The sequence below is a fragment of the Myripristis murdjan genome, chromosome 1 (assembly GCF_902150065.1).
Source record: "Myripristis murdjan chromosome 1, fMyrMur1.1, whole genome shotgun sequence".
Classification (NCBI taxonomy): domain Eukaryota; kingdom Metazoa; phylum Chordata; class Actinopteri; order Holocentriformes; family Holocentridae; genus Myripristis; species Myripristis murdjan.
Genome location: NC_043980.1, coordinates 6,389,358 through 6,414,449, shown reverse-complemented (window position 1 = coordinate 6,414,449; position 25,092 = coordinate 6,389,358). Strand labels below are relative to the sequence as shown.

Below are 25,092 nucleotides of genomic sequence, written 5' to 3'. Positions count from 1 at the left end.
TCTAATGGCTAGAATCTTATCATTAAAAAAGTTCATAAAGTCATTACTACTGAGAGTTGTAGGAATACAAGGATCAGTAGAGTTATGACTCTTTGTAAGTCTAGCTAAGGTGCTAAAAAGAAACCTGGGATTATTTTTGTTTTCCTCTATCAGAGATGAGTAGTAGCCCGTTTTAGCGACGCGGAGGGCCTTTCTGTAAATTTTTAGACTATGGGCTCTAGTTTCCCGGCACAGCGCGGGGTGGCGCAGTGAGGCGAACCCCGCGCAGAGCTAGTTTTGACCGGTGAAACGGCAGAGGCGGACAGTGTCCAAGTTTCGCAGGCGGAGGTTCGCCGAGATGGGAGTGGCGGCGCAGCGGGGGGAGGTGCCGACAGATTCGGCTTGGCGCAGTGACAGTTTCATGCCAAAAGGCTTCGCCGAGGTGCGCCAAAAGCTCGCCATCTGAAACCACGGGCTCTAGTTTCCCGGCGCAGCGCGGGGTGGCGCAGTGAGGCGAACCCCACGCAGAGCTAGTTTCGACCGGCGAAACGGCTGAGGCGGACAGTGTCCAAGTTTCGCAGGCGGAGGTTCGCCGATATGGGAGTGGCGGCGCAGCAGGGGGAGGTGCCGACAGATTCGGCTTGGCGCAGTGACAGTTTCGTGCCAAAAGGCTTCGCCGAGGTCCGCCAAAAGCTCGCCATCTGAAACCACGTCTACTTTCGGCGCAAGGCGGAGCGGAGCTGGCGCAGTGGAAGTTTGGCTGGCTGGCGCACATCACCAAAACCTCACGATCAGCACAAACGGTGCCAATCTCCTTTGATCTGACATCAGCTGTGACGGGACAGTTGATATGGAGATATATGTATGTGCTGATTGTGATCGTAGCATTGAATAGTGTTTTTTTTTCGGTATTTATTGCATCGTTCATGTTCCTGACATTCCGGAAGCCTGCCTGTGAGGTTTTGGTGACGTGTCCGCACTGCTCGCCGGTCTCCGCTCCGCGCCGGTCTCCTGGGCTCCGCTCCGCCTGCGGCAATAGACCTCCATGTCAGCTGTGTAAACTTTCATTACGCCTTCGCGCAGCGCATTTTAAAGGCAAGGACAGGGGCTCATTTGATTGGTTACATGTGAATCGGCTGTGTCAAACCCACTCCACGCCTTCTCTCCTCCCTTGCGCCGGTAGGAGGGACGGCGGAGTACTTGCGCCACCGAGAACGGCGTGCCAAACTTGGAAAATCCGCCTGGCCACACCCAGTTGGCGAAGCGCATCTGCGCTACGCCCCCGCCTCGCCTGGTCTGCGAAACTAGAGCCCCACGTCTACTTTCAGCGCAAGGCGGAGCAGAGCCGGCGCAGTGGAAGTTTGGCTGGCTGGCGCACATCACCAAAACCTCACAATCAGCATAAACAGTGCCAATCTCCTTTGATCTGACATCAGTTGTGACGGGACAGTTGATATGGAGATATATGTATGTGCTGATTGTGATCGTAGCATTGAATAGTGTTTTTTTCGGTATTTATTGCATCGTTCATGTGCCTGACATCCCGGAAGCCTGCCTGTGAGGTTTTGGTGACGTGTCCGCACTGCTCGCCGGTCTCCGCTCCGCGCCTGTCTCCTGAGCTCCGCTCCGCCTGCGGCAATAGACCTCCATGTCAGCTGTGCAAACTTTCATTACGCCTTCGCGCAGCGCATTTTAAAGGCAAGGACAGGGGCTCATTTGATTGGTTAAATGTGAATCGGCTGTGTCAAACCCACTCCACTCCTTCTCTCCTCCCTTGCGCCACCGAGAACGGCGTGCCAAACTTGGAAAATCCGCCTGGCCACACCCAGTTGGCGAAGCGCATCTGCGCTACGCTCCCGCCTCGCCTGGTCTGCAAAACTAGAGCCCTATGTTGCCAGGATAAGCGAGATTCTTCAGTTTTGGAAGAGCGCCATAACCTTTCGAGTTTCTGTGAGGTTCGTTTCAGCTCATGAGTATGTGAGTTATACCATGGAGCTAACCTCTTTTGTTTTATAGTCTTCTTTTTAAGAGGAGCGACGGCGTCAAGTGTCGTTCGTAGTGACGCTGCAACACTATCGCAGAGATTGTCAATTTGCGAGGGACTAAAGGAAGCATAAGAGTCATCAGTTAAATTTAGACTTGGTAGTAAACTCAGAGCTGATGGGAGTTCCTCCTTAAAATTAGCAACAGCAGTATCAGATAAGCATCTAGTAGAGACGCTTTTTTCAAGCGGACGGTAATCCTGAAGAAGGAATTCAAAGGTAATCAGATAATGGTCAGATAAGAGAGGATTCTGTGGAAACACTGTCAAATGTTCAATGTCAATTCCATAAGTAAGGACAAGGTCAAGGGTGTGATTATCTTTATGGGTAGGTTCATTTACTCTCTGAGAGAAGCCAATTGAGTCCAGTAACAAAATGAACGCCGTGTTAAGAGAGTTTTCCGTGTCAGTATGGATGTTAAAATCTCCAACTACAATCACTTTATCAGTGCTGAGAACTAAATCTGATAAGAAATCTGGGAATTCTAACAGAAATTCAGAATACGCTGAGTTAGGAGGACGGTATATAATGGCAAACAAGATTGGTTGAGCTGCCTTCCAAGCTGGATAAAAAAGAGTAAGAATTAGGCTTTCAAATGAATTGTACTTAAATTTAGGTTTTGGTGTTATAGCCAATTTTGAGTTAAAAATAGCTGCAACTCCACCACCTCGACCATCCCGAGGAACATGAATATTAATATGGCTAGGAGGGGTTGACTCATTAATACCCACATAGTCATTTTCATTTAGCCAGGTTTCAGTCAAGGAGAGCAAATCAATATTCAAATCAGATATCAGCTCATTTACTAGTAGTGATTTAGGAGACAGTGATCTTATATTCAAGAGCCCACATTTAATTATCTTGTTGTCTCTATTTACATTATTAGTAGAGGAGGTGTTGATTTTTATCATGTTTTTGTGATTAATTCCTCCTCTTTTTGCTTTTGGCTTCAGTGGTCGGGGGGCAGATACAGTCACTATGGGCATTTGGGTGGGTAGCCGCTCTAATGGAAGCGCAGAGAAGCGTGTAAGACTGCAACTCTGCCTCCTGGTCTCATCTCTGGGTTGTCAGGCTTTGGTTCTAATAAACTTGTCCATATTACTAGAAATGAGAGCTGCCCCATCCAAAGTGGGATGGAGGCCGTCTCTCCTAATCAGACCAGGTTTTCCCCAGAATGTATGCCAATTGTCAGTGAAGCCCACATCATTTTCTGGACACCACCTAGACAGCCAGAGGCGAAAGGATGACATGCGGCTAAACATCTCATCTGAGGTCAGATTTGGCAGGGGTCCAGAGAAGACTACGGAGTCCGCCATTGTTTTGGCATAAGCACACGCCGATTCAACACTAATTTTAGTGACCTCCGACTGGCGTTGCCGAGAGTCATTTGTGCTGCAGTGGATAATAATCGTACCATATTTACGTTTAGCCTTAGCCAGCAGCTTCAGATTTGACTCGACGTTCCCCGCTCTGGCCCCTGGAATGCATTTGACTATGGTCGCTGGTGTCGCTAACTTCACATTTCTCATAATTGAGTCTCCAATTATCAGAGATGGTTTCTCAGCGGGTGTGTCGCTGAGTGGGGAAAATCGGTTTGAAACGTGAAGGGGTTGGGGGAGTCCTGTGTGCTTTGTTTTGCGGCTAATCTTCGTTCGAGCAGTCACCCAGCCGTGCCCTCCCTGCGCCCCCGGCTGCTCGGGGACTGTCGGGGGAGTAGCGGCTACGCTTGCCCTGCTCGCACCGGCTATGGGGGGGGGACTGGCTAGCTATCTCTGGCTGGCTATCTCTGGTGCGAAGCAGGGCTTCTAACTCACTGAGCCTCGCCTCCAGCGCTTCTATTCTATCACAGTTCTTACATTTACCAGTTGCATGGTCGCTAAAGGAGGCAGAGGAATAGCTAAACATACCACACGCCGAGCAGGAAAGGGAAGGGGAGAGGGAGGGAGAGGAGGAAGCCATCGCTAGCAGTTAAGCTATGTCAAGCGACGGGCAGAGAAAAGGCGCTAGGGAGGAGGAAAAGGTTGTATGCTTGGTAAAAACGAGATGACGTGTTAATGTACAGCAGCTAATGAGTTACAGGCCCAAAGTAAGGCAGATTGGGATTATTTAAACGTGGAAAATTACGCTAAAATCTGCTAACAACAAACTAGTCGAGCACAGCTCAAGAACAGGAAGGAAAACAATACGCTCACCGTCAGTACGTCGGTACGTCACGTCACCAATTTACAAGTTTCCAAAAAAAAAAAAAAAAAGTCTAGAAGTACTGCAACCATATTAACATAATTATACTAACCTAAATTAATATTGTGACATTGCAGTTCAGCATGTTACCACCAGTCAAAAGTGTTGTAGCCTATGTCTTGCATAAATTAAATGAACACTGGAAAAATGTTTCATGTTCCTTTGATTTGTCTGTAGTAACCTCTTTTTAGCACAGCGTATTGCAAAAACAAAACAAAAACAATGGATTGGACTCTACTATGGAGTGATATGAATAGATGATGTGATATGACTGGATTCTTCATTACGTACCAGCTGGGCTGATTATGTATTAATTAAATATTTTTCAGTTAAAAAGTTTTTCAGAAATAATGCAACTCTGGATGCATTCATTGGCCAATCAAAACTGTGTCCCAAACTAAGCAGGTGTAATTAGGTAATATAATGTACAAGTCACAACCTTCCTATAGATACTGTATCTTAGGATAAATAATTAATTTTACCTCCATATAAATTGTCCACCAGATGCTCCGAAGGTTCCCTCAGTGTCGCTGAGGCCCTCTGGTGAAATAGTGGAGGACAGTTCAGTGACTCTGACCTGCAGCAGTGATGCTAACCCTGCAGCTACTTATACCTGGTACAAGAAGAATGAAACTTCACCAAAAGTATTGGGACAGACCTTCACCATCACTGACATCACATCTGAACACAGTGGAGAATATTACTGTGAAGTCCAAAACAGAAGAGGACGTCATCGCTCCACCTTACAGCTGAATGTTGTGGCGGGTAAGTCATTCACCTTCACAAACACACACACACACACACATGCACACACACACACACACACACACACACACACACACACACAGTCCAGTTTCTGCACATGAACCTGGGATAATGTAGCTCTAATTCACAATCGAAGGAACACAACAGCAACTAGTTATGAATCTAACTTGTAATGAGGTGTGACTAGTTGGGCAATATATCAAAATTACACATTGATATGATCAATGTTACTGACTGTTATCACACCATTGAATGGACATTGTCATGATCAACCCTATAGGTTTGGGAGAGTAGGTCCCAATGCACCTTCTAGTGGGTCAGGAGGCTGTTATAATCTGTTCTTATCATCAACCTGTGATAACCACTCAAAGCCACCTTTGTTAGCTTTCATTAACGTAGCTAGAAAAGGGTTTGTTGTGACGGCTAAGTTTAGGAAAAGGTAATGGTTAAAGGCAGCAAACTTAATGCAACATTCACCGGTTAAAAACAGCTCTACAAATATTGTGAAAGTTAGCTAGGTAAAAATGAACCCGGGTTTTAATTCAGTTTGGACGCCATCCCAGGTCTCTGGAGTGAAGGTCGGTGTGATTTACCTATCCACCACCTCAACCATCTCCCTCTGTGATCGACTTTGTTGGTCTTCATGTTACGACACAGCACATCTGGCTCATCTGGGGTGATTATGGCTGTTAACGTCCACTCAGTTGTGTGATAACATTTGAATCAGGTGTATTATATTAATATTGAGATATGAGACTCAGAGTCCTTTCCTGGTTACGTTACAGTGAAGGAATGCAGTTTTCTGTTGTAGCTGTTCTTAGTATCTACCTGCTTGATCATCATATCCACATTACTGATGACTGTTTATCAAAAATATCACGGTTGTGGCGTATGAAAAATGAGAGGAATTCCCAATTTAATGAGAAAATTATGTAAACAGCAGTGAAACAAGATGCCAGTCAGGCCTGTTTCTGAGATGAAAAGTGGGTTGGAGGAAAATCACTCTCTGACTGTCTGAAACTGATGTAATTTAACAAATAGGCTCAGGTAGGAATCAGTCCTGACCTAGGGAAGTGTCAGGCGGCCCCACTGGTTGGTGTGGCTTCATTTAAGAAAGAAAGCAATGCCAGTCTGGGAGTAAAGAGAAAAGACAGATCACATGTGGTTCAGTTTTGCTTTTGTTAACTTTTTGATTGAGATGGATTCTGGTGAATTTGAACCTGTGAAATAGAATCACAGCTGGCCATATTTCACATGGCAATCTAGCATGTGGATGATTGTAAAATCAAACAAATGACAAATGTAAACTTAATATTGGACATCTGCAACTTAGAATTACCTTCTTTATTGTACCTTGTAATATTTATAAAGTGCTCATTCCTAAACATCTACACAGAAAACCAACTAAGGCAAAATAAGGGCAAAAATCACTGATTGAACCACTGCAAATTCATCTACAGTGATGCAAAACAATAAGGGAATGCAGGCAATGAGTTAAACCTTGCATCATGGTGACATTGTCCTTTAAAGCCCTTTGGTTTTGCACCATCACTCAAGGGAGTTCTCATATTTACATGAGTGTACTTTGTATTTTGTATTTTGAGAGAGCTATAATTTCTAATCATCTTCAGTCATCTTCATCATTCAGTGGTGGATATGGCCCATAGGAGTGTTATCTGCATATACATTAGGTATTGTTGCTTTTTGTGCAGATATCAGTCAGAAACAGACCCAGAAGTTTTTTAAATCCCATAAATAACTGTCAGTATCTTCATCTGATTTGAACTCCCCAGCTGCATGGAAATCAGTCACTGCTGTAGTAACTGCTACCGTTTTGCCGGCTATCATACTGACCTGTCTCCTCCTGTGGATTAGGTGAGGAGTTCTGTCTAAAAGTTTCCTCTGGATTATCTAAAATACAGTTATTTATTGAGTGGTTCAGCTGTTCATTCATTTTATTATTCATTCGTTCTCTTAACCAGGAGAAAGAGGGCCACCAAACAGCCGTCTGCACCAGGAGTGGGACCAGACAACACGCTGCAGGTGAGGAAGAGGAGATAAATAATTCCATTAAAACAATCAAATACTACTACCACGACTAATCATAATAGCGAGAACAAGAACAATAATAATGAAAGCTGATAATAACAATAATAACTAAAAGCTCATCTGTTTGAGGAACACTTCATATTCCTATTTCACAAACCTTCTTACCCAAATAAATCATATTTTCCTCTGTCACCTGTTTGACTCTTCCTCATAGTTCTACCTTTTCTCTTTATCTCGCTGTCCTTCATCAAGCCCTTTTCTGTGACTAAAGAAGCATCTTATTAGGATAGGAATGGTCGTAGCTTAATATGTATGTAATATGTGGCTTAGCTGCCCTACAAAAAAGGCCGTCTTGAGGCAAAAATCCAGCCTGAATCCCTCATTTGCAGCTTAATTATTAGATGTCGGTCCAAAAAGTGAGTTTTCTAAAATCTTGTCTGTGTGATGTCCACCCAGCAGCTAAGCCCTGTGTATGACACCACATCAGCTGCAGCACTGAGACAACAGACAGAACAGCAGGATGAGCTTCTTTACACCACCATCGTCTTCCCTAAGAACCATGAAGATCCTCTCTACTCCAACATCAAGATGCATCGACCCCAGAGACAGAAAGAAGAGGTCCAAGAAGCTCAATATGCTGCTGTCAACTTTAAAAGAGCCAAACCTGAGCCGGGGTGAGCTGGTCTTCATTTTAAACCCTGTGTAGGATATTTATAATAATTCTTTTGTTTGTTTTAATCTGTTTTTCAATCAATGTTGTGACTTTAAAATAAAATAATATTGTTTATTATATATTCTTATATTCAGAGAGCACTAATTCACTTTTTCTCTCTCTGAACCAGAAGTCAGGACTCTGAGGAGGATCTGTCTGCGTTGTACAGCACAGTCCAACATCCTCAGAAAGACCCCAGACTCTCAACGTAACATGATTCTGTGGTTTATTTCTAACGTGTTAAGATTAACAGAATGTATGTGCAGAAGTAAGAGAGAGACAGAGAGAGAGAGTGTTTATGATGATGAGTATGAAGTTAGCAGTGCAATATTAGAGGTAAATGGAGCTATTTTGCAGTGAATAGATGCTAAAACTCCTCAGAGCCCAAGCCAAGTTCCGGTCGAAGATAGATGGTAACCCTAGATTTGTGAAACTCTTGCACATGCTCACTTGGACAGTAGCGCTCCACTCTGCCCTAACCTTAACCCTAACCCCAAACCCAATCTTAACCTTGACCCTAAACCTGACTCTAACCATGCTTGTGTTTGCGCTCGATTTTGCTGAGAATTTCACAAATCTACAGTTTACCATCACAACAGGAGCCCAAGGCTGTTGTGGAATAGTCTTTTTTTGCTTAGGAAGGCTCCTAACTGAGCGAAATTAGACATTTTTGTCCAGATGTTTTTAATTCAGCAGATTTGAAACTTGAGAGTGAAGATATGTATGGCACGGTAAAAACCTTGAAATGTGAACAGCCAAATGGCATGTCGCCGCTGCCGCATGCTTGCATGTTTGTTTGACTGTACATATAAATATTTTATCACTTCACTGTACATACTTTGTCAGGATAAAATTTGATTACAGGTTTATGTAACATTTTCAGAAGCTTATGTCGCTAACCGGTAATAAACGGTCAAAACAAGTAATTTTGCCTATTTTATACAATAAATGCCTCCTTGATACAGTGTACCATTTGTGTGCCTTAATGTTCTGTTTTAATGAGTCACTCAGCGACAATATGAATGAATTGTGAAATGAATTTTCTCATTTGACTCAATTGACTTTATGTGCAGGTGAGGGATGAAAGACCTCAGGTGGAGAATGAACACGAACTGAAAGAGTTGATTCAAGTACATTTGTTGTGCTGATACAATGTTCCACAAACATAAAGCAACAAAATAGGAATGTAGACCTTAAACATATTATAAATAGGAAAAAATAAGTAAAGTAGGCACAAAACAATTAGGCTTGGCCTTGTAAAATGGCCTGAGAGCAACGGCAGGTGATTTGATTGGCTGATGAGAGGCAGTGCAAATTCAAACAAGAACCAATCAGAAACAGTGTTCAAAATTTGAGTATTATACATAGAAGCTTTTGACCGAAGAGAATATATTCGGATGTAACCTCTTTATAATCACCAACATTTTTTTTGGTTACTGTAATTTAATTTTCCTCAGTTACTGCAACTGTTTACATTTATTTTGTAATGTAAATTACATGTAACCAGTTACACCCCAACACTGCTGTTCAGGCTGACCTTGCCTCCCATCAGGTAGCCACGGGCACCAGCCAGCTTCAGTACCACTTCTCACCATATGGGGGCAGCACAGCCTTAAATCACAATGGAGATTAATGGAGGGACTATTTGTACTTGCCAGTTACAGTACATACAGTACATAATAATACAGCAATGGGACAACAGAAACAAGGAAAAAACATCATGGATAGCAAACCATATAGTCATTTATACTAAAATCAATATAAGGAGACATAATGTTCACCTTAAACTATTTCTGTTGTACAAAGTACAACACCTCACCTCAGCCCCGAAGTTGTTTTCCTTCTGTAACACCCTCGTTCAGGCTTTGACCACCAGTGTAAATGAGGCAAAAGACAGACTGTTAAAATCTCAATTTATTTAATATTACTAACAATAAATATGGATAAAAAGAAGGAGGCCCAAGTCAAGGGAGGGGGAAGTCTTAACTGGACCAAAAAGTCAATCGCGGGCAGCTTGGTCTCATGTCCGGGCCCTGGCGAAGCCGAGTGGTTGTCCGGAGCACCCAGGTAGCTGGTTCTGCTGCGTAGCCGGTTGCTGTTGCTTCCTGTCTGGAGTCTCGGGGGGTTACACCAACGGCTGCTCCGCTCACCCGTCTCCACAGCACTCACGGCCCTTGGGGGATCTGCAGTGCCAGCAGCTGCCCAAAGACTTGGTCCTGCACATGAATGAAAGCCCAGCAAAACAAAACCTCCCCGCAACTCTTGTGACTCCACTAAATATGCTGCAGAGCATGAGGTCCCACACCTCACACACCTGTGACCGATCAGCCAATTACCAACCACTGCACCCCACTCGTGACAGACACACCCCAAACACACTGCCACTGCACACCACACGTGAAGGACACACCCCAAACACAATGCCACTGCACACCACACCACACCACACTGAAGGACACACCCCAACACAATGCCACTGCACACCACACCACTACCACTGCACACTGTTCCAAGCAGTCACTCGATTTGGCAAATACCAGTCTATCCTGTTACACCTCCACCAAAGAGCTGCCATGGTCCTCTTTCTTGAACGAAGAAGAATGAAGAGTAAATAGCTGAAGACAGTTTGTCACTTACAGGTCGACATGAAACTAAAAACAGCTGACTGCAGCTAAAATAAACAGGGACTAGTGGATTTCTGAACAGCAAATGAGACTTTGGCTGTTTATTCTGCACATTTACTTGTGTCTCTACAACGTTCACACATCATAACATGGCTGGCTACCCAGACCCGTATCCAGAAAGAAATGACACGTGGGGCACTAAAGATCCCAGGGAGGCAGTGTCCGCGCCAGCGAAAAATTTTTAAGCCATTTTTTCAGTCAGATTGAGAGGGATATCTCATTTCTCATTGTTTTTCTAAGTTCTAACCACACCTACCTCTGTATTTTTTACATCTATCTATCTATCCGTCTGTCTTTCTGTCTGTGTCTCTCTGTATGCCTGTCTGTACAGATAGATAGATAGATAGATAGATAGACAGTAATGTGTGGTGGGGTCCTTGGCCAAGGGTCAATTAACGCCGCAGAACTCAAATTAGATAGCGCATGCATATGAAATATCTATTATACAACACGTAGATCTGACCGAGCAATCTGATTGGTCAATCAGACGTTTAGAATGTGCTCAAAATGCTAGCTGTGCTCAAATGAAAAAATACCTCATCACTGAAAATATTACTCCACTCCACATGTGTTTTGTGGATCTGGAGAAGGCATTCGACTGTGTCCCTCGTGGTGCCCTGTGGGGGGTGCTCCGGGACTATGGGGTCTGAGGCCCTTTGCTAAGGGCTGTTCGGTCCCTGTACGACCGGAGCAGGAGCTTGGTTTGCATTGCCGGCAATAAGTCAGACCTGTTCCCAGTGCATGTTGGACTCTGGCAGGGCTGCCCTTTATCACCGGTTCTGTTCATAATCTTTATGGACAGAATTTCTAGGCGCAGCCGGGGGCAGGAGGGAGTCCTGTTTGGGAGCCACAGGATTTCATCGCTACTTTTTGCAGATGATGTTGTCCTGTTGGCCCCATCGATGCAGGACCTTCAGCAGGCACTGGGGCGGTTTGCAGCCGAGTGTGAAGCGGCGGGGATGAGAATCAGCACCTCCAAGTCCAGTTCTCGAACGGAAAAAGGTGGCATGCCCTCTCCGGGTTGGTGGAGAAGTCCTGCCTCAAGTGGAGGAGTTCAAGTATCTCAGGGTCTTGTTCACGAGTGAGGGAAGGATGGAGCATAAGATTGATAGGCGGATCGGTGCAGCCTCCGCAGTGATACGGTCGGTGTACCGGTCTGTCGTAGTGAAGAAGGAACTGAGCCAAAAGGCGAAGCTCTCGATTTACCAGTCAATCTACGTTCCTACCCTCATCTATGGTCATGAGCTTTGGGTAATGACCGAAAGGACAAGATCGTGGATACAAGCGGCCGAAATGAGTTTCCTTCGCAGGGTGGCCGGGCGCTCCCTTAGAGATAGGGTGAGGAGCTCAGTCACTCAGGAGGAGCTCGGAGTAGAGCCGCTGCTCCTCCGCATCGAGAGGAACCAGTTGAGGTGGCTCGGGCATCTGTTTCGGATGCCCCCTGGACGCCTCCCTGGGGAGGTGTTGCGGACGTGCCCCACCAGGAGGAGGCCCCGGGGAAGACCCAGGACACGCTGGAGGGACTATGTCTCTCGGCTGGCCTGGGAACGCCTTGGGGTTCCTCCCGAGGAGCTGGCGGAAGTGTCTGGGGAGAGGGAAGTCTGGGCGTCCCTGCTTAGACTGCTGCCCCCGCGACCCGGCCCCGGATAAGCAGCAGAAGATGGATGGATGTATTGTTAAAAATAAAGTAAGAAATTGTTGTTAATTCATTTGTCCATTTCTCGTGTGTGTGTGTGTGTGTGTGTGTGTGTGTGTGTGTGTGTGTGTGTGTGTGTGTGAGTTTGCATTCATGCAGTTAGGAGCAGTGTGTGCATGATTTGATGGTTGTGCTGGATGTGTTTTGGGGCCACAAACAAAATCTTGTTTAGGGCCGGCTCTGCTGCTAGCTAGCTAGTAGCTACAGACACCACAAAGCTACACTATGTCTAACATTAGCGATAAAATGACTGCGTGGCTGAAAAGACAATGAAGCTGGAGGTGGGATTACAAAGCTTCTTCATACCCTGACCTGATCCGCTAGCTTCCAGGCAGAAGGTAGGCTACGTTTATCTACTTTGCTACAGAGTGCACTGACTGGGAGCCTGGCTAGCTAAGGTGTTTTGGTCCGTCTGCTCTCTCTCTCTCTCTCTCTCTCTCTCTCTCTCTCTCTCTCTTTCTCTCTCTCTCTCTCTCTCACTTTTTTCCCTCTCACCCTCTGAGCCTCCCCTGAAGCTGTCTGGTGTCCCCCTGGGGAGGCCCACCCCCCACCTTGAAAACCTCTGGAATAAAACCTACATCACTTGCAGAAGGCTGAAGAGGAAGTTGTGGCTTCCCAGAAATGAACCACAACTGCTCCTCTAAACTGCTCCTGTCTTCACAGAGGCTGAAATTCTGTTCACAGGCTTACACCCAGTCATCCCTCACCTCTCTTACCCCTTTTCCACCAAAGCGGTTCCAGGGCTGGTTCAGAGCCAGTGCCTGACTTAGCACCAACAGCGAATGCTATAAACGTATAGTTAAGCAATAAGCCCCGAGAAGCCGTGGGTTACACTGGTTTTACAACGGCATGGAACGCGGCTCAGCCAATCACATTTAAGGATGGGAAGCACCTGTTTTATAACTAAACATAGTTGTCATTCATTTCGACCACGAATGCGACAGGTAGCCAGCAATAATTGCGTTTTTCGCCTCTGGATTACAATGTAGGCTTGTAAAGACACCAGCAGTATTTGCATCGCTAATAAATCAAGATACTGCTAAACCTGGGGTCTCGCACACACACGTCATCACGTTTTCCGCTGACATAATGACGTGGCTCTGACTTTGCTTCGGTTGGCTCTTGGCTGATGGAAATCAAACCGGTTCTTTGTTGGAACCAGTTAAGCACTGGCTCTAGCACCAGCACCGAACTAGCACCAGGTTCTTTTTGATGGAAAAGGGGCTTCTGTGAAGAGCCTGCAGGGGACGTACACACACACACACTCTCTCTCTGACAGCCATAGTGGAGTCCTCAGCTGCTGGGCCACATTAGCTCTGAACATAACGGTATGCTTAAATCACAATGAATTTTTTGCCTCTCTAATTTTTAGTGGCATAATATACATCGTCTTAACAGTAAATGCCATGTAACTGACAGAATTTGCATTTGCCTTAGCTATAGAGCCCTTATCCATCAGACTCAAAACATTGCCATCAGTAAGTGGAATTCACAGAGGAGGAAAAGGGCATAGACTATCACCATATACAGATGATTAACTATTATATTTATCAGACCCTATTCAAAGTATACCTCATATCTTGATCTTTAAAAAAGCGAATGCTGCCCTGTTAATGAATTGGCTCCATAACTACAGGATAGTACCATTTCATATGTCTAAAACAGCCTTACATACCTGGGCATTAATATTGCAAGAGACATGCAGAGCCTTTATCAGGAAAACGTTTGCCTCCTTTTCCAAAAGGCAAATTAGATCTGACGAAATGGAAAACAGATAATCTTTCTTTGTGTGGTGGGTGGATGGGGTAGGAGGTATATTGTAAAAAAAAAAAAAAAAAAAAAAATTCTATATCATCACTGTGTTGTGTGTGTTTGACTTGGCAAACTTGAAATGGTCAACCAAGTAGTTCATAAATTGAATTGTGTCACCAATAATACAAAAAAGAAATTATTTAAAAAAAGTTTATTTTTCCTTCCTCTTCAAAGTGTTGCTTCAGAGGCTGTGTTGTGGTTACATGTGGTGCTGTGTATAGGGGTGGTACAGATAACACACTCCAAGAGTGCAAGGCGAGGCTCTGTCTGTTTTCTGTCTGGCTGGCTATAGATGCTATTTTAAACAGTTTGCAAACAACAAAAGTAATCAGTTCTGCAATTAAACTTAGTGGTTTACCCTCAGTCTCCTCTTCATGCATGTTAATGATGTAAAGAGGAAGCAAGTCTTAGCATTGAGTGTTTCTCTGTAGTCTGCTGCATCGATGACAGAAGACGACGTTCTTCTCCACAGTAAGTTCTATCAGATAAGTAGTTTTAATGTTTCGTTGTATGTGTTACTTTAGAAATTTAACAGCCATTTCAAGAGTTATGCTGGATATAAGATTATTTTGGAGAACCGAACACTGGGTTGCTTCTTTGTTGGAGCTGTTATACAGAGTAGCCTACAGTGGACAACACACTGCTAGATAAATGTTAGATAAGTAATTCCAGTATTTTCATATTAAAGTTTTGAGTTCTGCTGAGACTAACTCATATTTCTTATCCTTTGTGCTTTTCTGCCTGCTGATGTGTTTTAACATCAAGAAGAGAGCAGAGAGGAGCAGTTATGGGTTTAACAGCAGCAGCAAGTGGATTTGTTGTCTTCCTTCTGTCTGTGCCAGGTATCGTACATTCACATTTCAGGCATCTTGCTGGCACACTTATTTAGTTGAATAAGTTTAACAGTAGAATAAGGTTAGACTGTTACATTACCACTGTCTTAGATTTCACTCTGTACCAGTGGAAGCATCAGTAGTAAAGGTGTTCCTGTATCGCAGCTAAACTGCCCTGACAGTCATTCAGTTTGTAAATGACAAACACAGTTAAGGCAGAGTTGTCTTTTACAGCTTTATAACACCTGACGTTCTCCAATTATCGAAACATTTAAAGTGTTTAGTTTTAGTGCTGAAATCCCATAGTTGACTATATCGGTTATATTGTAAACATACACATTCAACTATTTTTATGTGTCAACAAGTGACATCTCTTTTTGTCTTTTTATCTTAAAAGAAAAATCAATTTTTTTTTTGGCAGAATCCCCTTTTTCCTACTTCCCCAGACTGAGACAAGATGTTCAATACCATTTTCACCTCTGTACATCGAGTGGTTTGGATGCAATGGGTTGCATTTTGTGTTAGCTTAGCATAAAGAATTAAAGTCTATGGGAGTTGTTAGTCTGGCTCTGTCAAAGGGAAAACATAAACCTTACAGCAACAACTCTTATTTACACAGTGTATCATGTGGACTTGAAATACACATAAACAAGTTAAGGAAATATTAATGACTGTTAGCTAGAATTGCAGTGGCAGTTAAAAAATTCAACATGGATTCATAGTTATTCATGTAAACGCTTTGATTTTATGTGACTCAGGAGTTTGTTTCCAAAAGACTACATGTCATTTTTGTTCAACATTAGAGAGTTTAAACACACCAGAGAGACATTCACAAGTACTGTGCTCTTTTAAAAATGACTTATGTGTCTAGCAGTTTCAAATGGCAGATTTCTCATTTTCTAATGAAATTCTTAAAATCAACTTTTCTGTATCAGCTGTTTTTTCTATGATCAAAAAATTGCACCAGACCCTCCTGGTAAACTTTATAATGGAGTGTGTCTGATGATGTCTTGATGATGCTAAAGGCCTTTGACTTGTTTAGATGTCACACATTTAGCTGTTTCTCACACCTCAGTTATCAGCATATATCTGCAGTTTCCTGTCACACTCCATTCAGCCACCTAATGACCACAGTGTGAACAGAGAGGAAACAAACAGTGAACAAACTAAAGTACAGTCAGGGTTATATGTCATGCATCTAGCCCTTTTCATGACTTATGCTTTCAGCTTTTATCCTACGCAGTAAAACTACCTCATTTCATTCGAATGGTTGTTCAATACATCTCCATACTCCATACTGACACCCTGCTTCAATGCACATAGTGACAACGCATGTGAACATCTGCAACTGTCTCTTTGCAATAAAACTGAATATCTGCACAAAGCCCTTGGCCTGTGTTCACCTTGGCTTGACCGATTTTATTTGCACAGAAATTTTCAAAACAGAAGCAACAGCAGGGAAGTATTGTTGCTTTACTGCTCCATCCCTGAGAGAAATTGTTTGTTAAAGTGATTTTCTGCCGCAGCAGGTCAGCACATGGTGATGAGCTTGTAGCTTGCACAGGTTCAGTGCTGCCAAAAGAATCTTGGTATGAAGCTAAGCTCAGACAACACTGGACCTAAGCTCTTTGTCTCATTCACTTAAACTGGAACTGAGGCGATGTGAGAACCAAAGTGATTTGGGTAATCTTGATCATCAGTCTAGACCATAGGCTACTTTTCATAGGCCTACTGAATCAGTTTCATGACTGATCAAAGTCTGTCCTCTAATGTTTTCATGAATCTGATGAATCTGTGGTTTCTGATGTGCTTTGTGTTACAGTGGTGCAGAGTATGGATAAACTGGGAATGACTTACCATCCCACTGAGATCTGTGCATTGAAAGGATCAACAGTGGAAATGCAGTGCACCTACACATACCCATACAGAGAAAATGGTTATGTTACTAGAGTTGAAAAAACTCTGTGGTTTACTAAGCAGGAGGATAAAGAACCTGTGGATCTGAGATCAAACTCAGAATATGCAAACCGTTTGGAGTATCAGGGTAAGAGTTGGTATTATAGCAGTTATAAGCTGTACAGCAGACTGATTATCAGTGACCTGAGAGAGAGTGACTCAGCTGTGTACAAGTTCAGCTTCATAACAAACCAACCAAGAGGGAGATACACTGGTGAACCTGGAGTCTCTTTAAATGTCACAGGTAATATTTTCATCAGATGACTTTTTAATTCAGTCCCACATAATGCCAGCACCTAGGATACTGTTGTGATTATGATTTTGTGTGTGTGTGTGTGTGTGTGTGTGTGTGTGTGTGTGTGTGTGTTTGAAAATTTATTGACCAATGACATTTCTGTTCCATGTTCATAAACCCAGGTCTCCAGATAGAGGTGACCACATACAGGTCTTCTTCCTGGGTAACACTGAAGTGTGCCAGCAGCTGTCGTCTAGCTGGTCCTCCTTCCTACGTCTGGTACAAGAATGGAGAGAAATTTAAGGAAAGAACTTCTCCTTCCTATGGAGCTTACTTTAATTATGAGGACAGCTATTCCTGTGCTGTAAAAGGACACGAGGATTTCTGCTCTCCCTCAGTGTGTAAGTTTACTCCACAGTGTAATCAGTGACATAACGCCACCTGGTGGACGCTTTTGCCTTATGCACTGTAACAGGACAGCACGTATTCAATGTGTGTTAAGAATTCAGCCCCTAGATATTTTCCCGAACATTTACCATCACACAGTTAATTATTCAACCTTTGCACTTCATCAAAATGATTTTCAGCTTCACAAACTTTCTTCTCCTACATTTACAAGACTGCCATCCCACAACCATGAAGTTTTAAAAGTTTAAATAGGTTCCATGATCGAAAAAAAAAAAAAAAAAAAATCTCATTGTAAATTTCATGCTTCTTAAGAGTTTCCCAGCTGCTCTGAGGATTCAAGCCAAGTTACATACCAAGCTCTAGGTCTAAGTACATATGTATTTACCACTGTTTAACTATAGTATGACACAGTATAAAACTACGGTATAAAACACATCCTCATTTTGTAGTTAATCCAGATTAACTATCCTCTAGATGCTCCGAAGGTTCCCTCAGTGTTGGTGAGGCCCTCTGGTGAAATAGTAGAGGGCAGTTCAGTGACTCTGACCTGCAGCAGTGATGCTAACCCAGCAGCTACTTATACCTGGTACAAGAAGAATGGAAATCCAGACCAGGAACCTTTCAGGACAGGACCACAGCTGGACTTTGTTTCCATCCAGTCCTCTGACTCTGGAGAGTTTTACTGCACAGCGCAGAATGAGCTGGGAGAGAAGACATCTGACTCCACCTCTGTTGATGTCAAATGTGAGTGAAATGTAACTGGTTATCGATATCATGTGAGAACAAATATTCTAAATCGGCCACCTTTTGTTTTCACTCATTCATTCATTCATTTTCCAAGCCGCTTATCCTCATAAGGGTTGCGGATGGTGCTACAGCCTATCTCAGTGCTCATTGGGCAGACCTTTAAATAACCAGAACACCCAAGCTACCTCTGACTGAACTGTACAGGCGCTCAGTGGTGAGGAAAGCCACCCTCATCACTGAGGACCCCTCCCACCCCCTGCACCACTCCTTCATGCTGCTGCCATCAGGCAGACGATACAGAACCCCACTGGCCCGGAAAATCATCTACAAGAAATCATTCATCCCCTCTGCAAAACTGTTTTAAATAGCACAAAATAGGCTGTACTGTTCTTATCTGTTGTTGTGTGTGAATGTGTTTGTAAGTGTGTTTTTTAATTTGTGATGAAGCCATATCAAAGAGAAATTTCTGTTTTTATTGAAGAACAGACAATAAAGTTTCTATTCTATTCTATTCTATTCTATTCTGTTCTATTCTTTATTTTTTATTTCAGAAAATCTTCCCCAGCTGTACTGGGAATTAGAAACACCAAACTTCTAGTGACATTACCTCCCTACCTGTTTACATCTAGCCTGATTATTTACATCCAGTATGTGCCATTGCAAAAACACATCCTCACTTTAAACTTATTTTCCAGATGGTCCCAAGATGCCTTCAGTGTCTGTCAGTCCCTCTGGTGAAATAGTGGAGGGCAGTTCAGTGACTCTGACCTGCAGTAGTGATGCTGACCCTCCAGTGGACAAATACACCTGGTACAAGGAGAACCAAACTCTGCTTCAGGGATCAGAGAGAAGTTATAACTTCACCTCCATCAGCTCTGAGGACACAGGGACATACCACTGTCAGTCTGAGAATCAACATGGACGGATAAACTCCTCTTCTGTACTGATAGATGTCCAATGTAAGTAAATAACATTAGCAAATCTCATTAAAGTTCATTAAAGCTTGTTCTATATCATCAGTCTGTGGTGTTCAGTACATTCCAAAAGTTATTTTGTGAGGAAGTGTTGTGTTTTACAGTTCTCTTGAAGCCACTTTGACTCAACCTGACTACTTTTCCCAGAATGTCTTTTGACAGCTTCAGCAGAACTTGGTCCACTCAGCTGTAGCTTTTACCTGTCAGTGGAGAAAGCAGCAGCTGTGGTGGCTGTAGCACAGTGACAGGTTTCCAGTTGAAAATAAGCAAGACTCAAGCTCCTTGTCCCTTGTTTTGTAGCTATGTTGTGGTTTGTTGAGGTTGCTGTTGGTGAAGAAATTAGTATCTCTGCGTCTGCAGTGAACTTTTTGTTGAACATCGGTGAAATTTGCAGGCCTGCCACTAGGAAAAATGTAGGCATTTCACTTTTCTGCAAACCAAGGATACAACAAAATGTCATGTTTTCAAGTTTATAGAATGAAATGAGCAAAAAACACAGCTGTGTTTGTTTTTAGGTAACATTCAGTAACTACTATTAGCATTAGCTTAGCTTTTCCTTACCTTTTGGTGGCTAACAAAGGTAACAGCAAACAAAAGTGACTTATGTAGCTAATGAGCTAATGTTAGCTGGCTAGTTAGTTGATCATGTGACACTGATGCAGGCTCCACCACTTTTTAAATGATGATATGCAATGTATTTTTGGTACAGAAACTAACAATTCAACATATTTGTTGGTTTGCAGAAATGTAAAATGGCAACATTTTATTCAGGTGACTTTGCTGACAGCTGTAGATCCAGAGACACTGACTTTGCTATTGATGCCTATTTTCTCTCTCTCAAATCACTGCACATGATTCATATACATTAGTACTCACCAAACTCAGTAATCCTTACATACTGAATATTGATTGAGACAGATTTTTTTTTTTTTTATCAAACAATTTACAAGTTTCCAAAAAAAAAAAAACAGTCTAGAAATACTGCAACCATATTAACATACCGTATTTCCCCAATTAATTGCCCGGGCGTTTAATACGCAAAATCAACTTGGACCCCAGGCGTTTAAAATAACCAGGCGGCTATTCGCTGCAGGCCTTTATTTATTTTTGCACAGATCTGCACCAGGCCATTATTGTGATGACAGTTACTGTCCAACATGTTTACAGTCGGTCATTTAAGAAGGTAGGCCTACACCCTTTTTTACTAACGTTAGCTAGCTCTCTTATTTTGACAGAAAATGGAAGTGCAGCACAGTTATTGTGTGGCTAACTGTTTACTTCTGCAAAAATAAGGTGAATAGCCTTATTTTGGGTTACCTCAATATAATGCAAATAATCGCCCCGGCGGTTATTCGAGTGGGCGTGTAATACGCAAAATGGGTGCAGACCCCAGGCGTTTATAAGAACCAGGTAGCTATTTGCGGCCAGGCGATTAATTGGTGAAATACGGTAATTATACTAACCTAAATTAATATTGTTAATTAATTAATATTACCACCAGTCAAAAGTGTTGTAGCCTATGTCTTGCATAAATTAAATGAACGCTGGAAAAATCTTTCATGTTCCTTTTATTTGTCTGTAGTAACCTCTTTTTAGCACAGCGTATTGCAAAAACAAAACAAAACAAAACAAAAAAACAGTTTGGACTCTATTATGGAGTGATATGAATAGATGATGTGATATGACTGGATTCTTCATTATGTACCAGCTGGGCTCATTATGTATTAATTAAATATTTTTCAGTTAAATAGTTTTTCAGAAATAATGCAACTCTGAATGCATTCATTGGCAAATCAAAACTGTGTCCCAAACTAAGTATGTGTAATTAGGTAATATAATGTATAAGTCACAACCTTCCTATAGATATCTTAGGATAAATAATTAATTTTACCTCCATATAAATTGTCCACCAGATGCTCCGAAGGTTCCCTCAGTGTTGCTGAGTCCCTCTGGTGAAATAGTGGAGGGCAGTTCAGTGACTCTGACCTGCAGCAGTGATGCTAACCCAGCAGCTACTTATACCTGGTACAAGAAGAATGAAACTTCACCAAAAGCATTGGGACAGACCTTCACCATCACAAACATCACATCTGAACACAGTGGAGAATATTACTGTGAAGTCCAAAACAGAAGAGGACATCATCGCTCCACCTTGCAGTTGAATGTTGTGGCGGGTAAGTCATTCACCTTCACAAACACACACACACACACACACACACACACACACACATACGCGCACACACACGCGCACACACACACACACACACACAAACACACACATTAGTCCACTTTCTGCACATGAACCTGGGATAATGTAGCTCTAATTCACAATCAAAGGAACACAACAGCAACTAGTTATGAATCCTAACTTGTAATGAGGTGTGACTAGCTGGGCAATATATCAAAATTACACATTGATATCGTCAATTTTATCGACTGTTATCACACCGTTGAATGAACATTGTCATGATCAACCCTACAGGTTTGGGAGAGTAAGTCCCAATGCACCTTCTAGTGCGTCAGGAGGCTGTTATAATCTGTTCTTATCATCAACCTGTGATAACCACTCAAAGCCACCTTTGTTAGCTTTCATTAGGGTAGCTAGAAAAGGGTTTGTTGTGACGGCTAAGTTTAGGAAAAGGTAATGGTTAAAGGTAGCAAACTTAATGCAACATTCACCAGTTCAAAACAGCGCTACAAATATTGTGAAAGTTAGCGAGGTAAAAATGAACCTGGGTTTTAATTCAGTTTGGACTCCATCCCAGGTCTCTGGAGTGAAGGTCGGTGTGATTTACCCATCCACCACCTCAACCATCTCCTTCTGTGATCGACTTTGTTGGTCCTCATGTTACGACACAGTACATCTGGCTCATCTGGGGTGATTATGGCTGTTAACGTCCACTCAGTTGTGTGATAACATTTGAATCAGGTGTATTATATTGATATTGAGATATCAGACTCACAGTCCTTTCATGGTTATTTGTTTTCAGTTTACGTATACAATGTTTTAGAACTGTGACATTGTTTTTGTTATTAAATATCATAGTTTCCTTGTAAAAAGGGTAGGCAAAATAAGCTTTGGCTTCAGCCTATACCTTTTCGGTACCACTATTAGTGGACTAGACTGTAAACTATGTATTTTTTCTTTTTTCTTAAATGGACCGAAATAAAATATAAATAAATAAAATTAAAAAATGGTTACGTTACAGTGAAGGAATGCAGTTTTCTGTTGTAGCTTTTCTGTTCTTAGTATCTACCTGCTTGATCATCATATCCACATTACTGATGACTGTTTATCAAAAATATCATGGTTGTGGCATATTATTAATATGTGGAATTCTTGATTTATTGAGAATATTATGTAAACTGTAGTGAAACCAGATGCCAGTCGGGCCTGTTTCTGAGATGAAAAGTGGGTTGGAGGGAAATCACTCTCTGACTGTCAGTAACTGATGTGATTTAACAAATAAGCTCAGGTAGGAATCAGTCCTGAACTACAGAAGTGTTGGGTGGCCCCACTGGTTGGTGTGGCTTCATTTAAGAAGGAAAACAATGTCAGCCTAGGAGTAAAGAGATAGGTCGATGAGACAGATCACATGTGGTTCAGTTTTGCTTTTGTGAACTTTTTGGTTGAAGTGGATTCTGGTGAATTTGAACCTGGAAATAGAATCACAGCTGGCCATATTTCACATGGCAATCTAGCATGTTGGTGATTGTAAAAACAAACAAACAAAATATGACAAATTTAAACTTAATTTGGGACAATTGCAACTTAGAATTACTTTCTTTATTGTACCTACCTTGTAATATTTATAAAGTGCTCATTTTCAAATATCTACATAGAAAACCAACTAAAGCAAAATAAGGGCAAAAATTACTGATTGAACCACTGCAAATTGTTCTACAGTGATGCAAAACAATTGATTTGATCACTCAAGGGAGTTTTCATATTGACATGAGTGTACTTTGTATTTTAAGAGAGCTGTAATTTCAAATCATCTTCAGTCATCTTCATCATTCAGTGGTGGATATGGCCCAGAGGGGTGTTATCTGCATATACATTAGGTATTGTTCCTTTTTGTGCAAACATATCAGTCAGAAACAGAGCCAGAAGTTTTTAAATCCCCTAAATAACTGTCACTATCTATATCTGATTTGAACTCCCCAGCTGCATGGAAATCAGTTGCTGCTGTAGTAACTTCTACCATTTTGCCGGCTATCATACTGACCTGTCTCCTACTGTGGATTAGGTGAGGAGTTCTGTCTCATAGTTTTGTCTGGATTATCTAATATACAGTTATTTATTGAGTAGTTCAGCTGTTCATTCATTTTATTTATTTTATTTTATTCATTTCATTCGTTCTCCTAACCAGGAGAAAGAGGGCCACCAAACAGCCGTCTGCACCAGGAGTGGGACCAGACAACACGCTGCAGGTGAGGAAGAGGAGATAAATAATTCCATTAAAACAATAAAATCCTATTACCACGACTAATCATAATAACGAGAACAAGAACAATAATAATGAAAGCTGATAACAACAATAATAACTAAAAGCTCATCTGTTTGAGGAACACTTCATATTCCTATTTCACAAACCTTCTTACCCAAATAAATCATATTTTCCTCTGTCACCTGTTTGACTCTTCCTCATAGTTCTACCTTTTCTCTTTATCTCGCTGTCCTTCATCAAGCCCTTTTCTGTCACTAAAGAAGCATCTTATTAGGATAGGAATGGTCGTAGCTTAATATGTATGTAATATGTGGCTTAGCTGACCTACAAAAAAGGCCGTCTTGAGGCAAAAATCCAGCCTGAATCCCTCATTTGCAGCTTTATTATTAGATGTCAGGGTGTAGGTGTCGGTCCAGAAAGTGAGTTTTCTAAAATCTTGTCTGTGTGATGTCCACCCAGCAGCTAAGCCCTGTGTATGACATCACATCAGCTGCAGCACTGAGACAACAGACAGAACAGCAGGATGAGCTTCTTTACACCACCATCATCTTTACTAAGAACCATGAAGATCCTCTCTACTCCAACATCAAGATGCATCGACCCCAGAGACAGAAAGAAGAGGTCCAAGAAGCTCAATATGCTGCTGTCAAGTTTAAAAGAGCCAAAACTGAGCCTGGGTGAGCGGGTCATTTTAAACCCTGTGTAGGATATTTATAATAATTCTTTTATTTGTTTTAATCTGTTTTTCAATCAATGTTGTGACTTTAAAATAAAATAATATTGTTTATTATATATTCTTATATTCAGAGAGCACTAATTTGCTTTTTCTCTCTCTGAACCAGAAGTCAGGACTCTGAGGATCTGCCTGCGTTGTACAGCACAGTCCAACATCCCCAGAAAGACCCCAGACTCTCAACATGATTCTGTGGTTCATTTTTAAAGTGTTAAGATTCACAGAATGTATGTGCAGAAGTAAGAGATAGACAGAGAGAGAGGGTGTTTATGATGGTGAGTATGAAGTTAGCAGTGCAATATTAGAGGTAAATGGAGCTATTTTGCAGTGAATAGATGCTAAAACTCCTCAGAGCCCAAGCCAAGTTCCGGTCGAGGATAGATGGTAACCCTAGATTTGTGAAACTCTTGCACATACTCACTTGGACAGTAGCGCTCCACTCTGCCCTAACCTTAACCCTAACCCCAAACCCAACCTTAACCTTGACCCTGACCCTAAACCTGACTCTAACCACACTTGTGTTTGCACTCGAGTTCAAACTTGTAGATTTTGCTGAGAATTTCACAAATCTACAGTTTACCATTGCGACAGGAGCCCAAGGCTGTTGTGGAATAGTCTTTTTTTGCTTAGGAAGGCTCCTAACTGAACGAAATTAGACATTTTTGTCCAGATGTTTTTAATTCAGCAGATTTGAGTGAAGATATGTACGGTACAGTAAATACCTTGAAATGTGAACAGCCGAATGGGATGTCGCCACTGCCGCATGCTTGCATGT

General features: G+C 42.3%; 2 protein-coding genes, 1 long non-coding RNA gene and 1 pseudogene across 3 annotated transcripts; 3 read left to right on the top strand and 1 right to left on the bottom strand.

Annotated features, from left to right (window-relative positions):
* Window positions 1-3,088: 3,088 nt before the first annotated feature.
* On the bottom strand, window positions 3,089-4,229 carry LOC115357982 (uncharacterized; annotated as a pseudogene).
* Window positions 4,065-8,720, top strand: LOC115357976 (Fc receptor-like protein 3). Its single transcript, XM_030049741.1, has 6 exons — window positions 4,065-4,071; window positions 4,866-5,027; window positions 6,821-6,902; window positions 7,010-7,070; window positions 7,536-7,750; window positions 7,919-8,720. The coding sequence occupies exons 1-6, from the start codon at window positions 4,065-4,067 to the stop codon at window positions 7,998-8,000; spliced, it is 609 nt and encodes a 202-aa protein (XP_029905601.1). The 3' UTR covers window positions 8,001-8,720.
* A 5,703-nt stretch (window positions 8,721-14,423) lies between these two features.
* Window positions 14,424-19,093, top strand: LOC115357965 (B-cell receptor CD22-like; the record flags this gene model as incomplete). Its single annotated transcript, XM_030049730.1, has 5 exons — window positions 14,424-14,451; window positions 16,636-16,857; window positions 17,187-17,405; window positions 17,887-18,156; window positions 18,855-19,093. Coding segments are annotated over exons 1-5 (978 nt in total), but the record flags the coding sequence as incomplete, so codon positions are not given.
* A 2,141-nt stretch (window positions 19,094-21,234) lies between these two features.
* On the top strand, window positions 21,235-23,567 carry LOC115366119 (uncharacterized). Its single transcript, XR_003928812.1, has 3 exons — window positions 21,235-21,307; window positions 23,302-23,383; window positions 23,507-23,567. It is a non-coding gene; the product is annotated as an uncharacterized LOC115366119 (long non-coding RNA).
* Window positions 23,568-25,092: the final 1,525 nt, after the last annotated feature.

Bases quoted from the DNA above. Each gene is read 5' to 3' on its own strand.
- LOC115357976 (XM_030049741.1), top strand. The intron at 6,903-7,009 runs GTGAGGAGTTCT...TCTCTTAACCAG, and splicing joins TGTCTCCTCCTGTGGATTAG to GAGAAAGAGGGCCACCAAAC. The intron at 7,071-7,535 runs GTGAGGAAGAGG...TCCACCCAGCAG, and splicing joins GACCAGACAACACGCTGCAG to CTAAGCCCTGTGTATGACAC.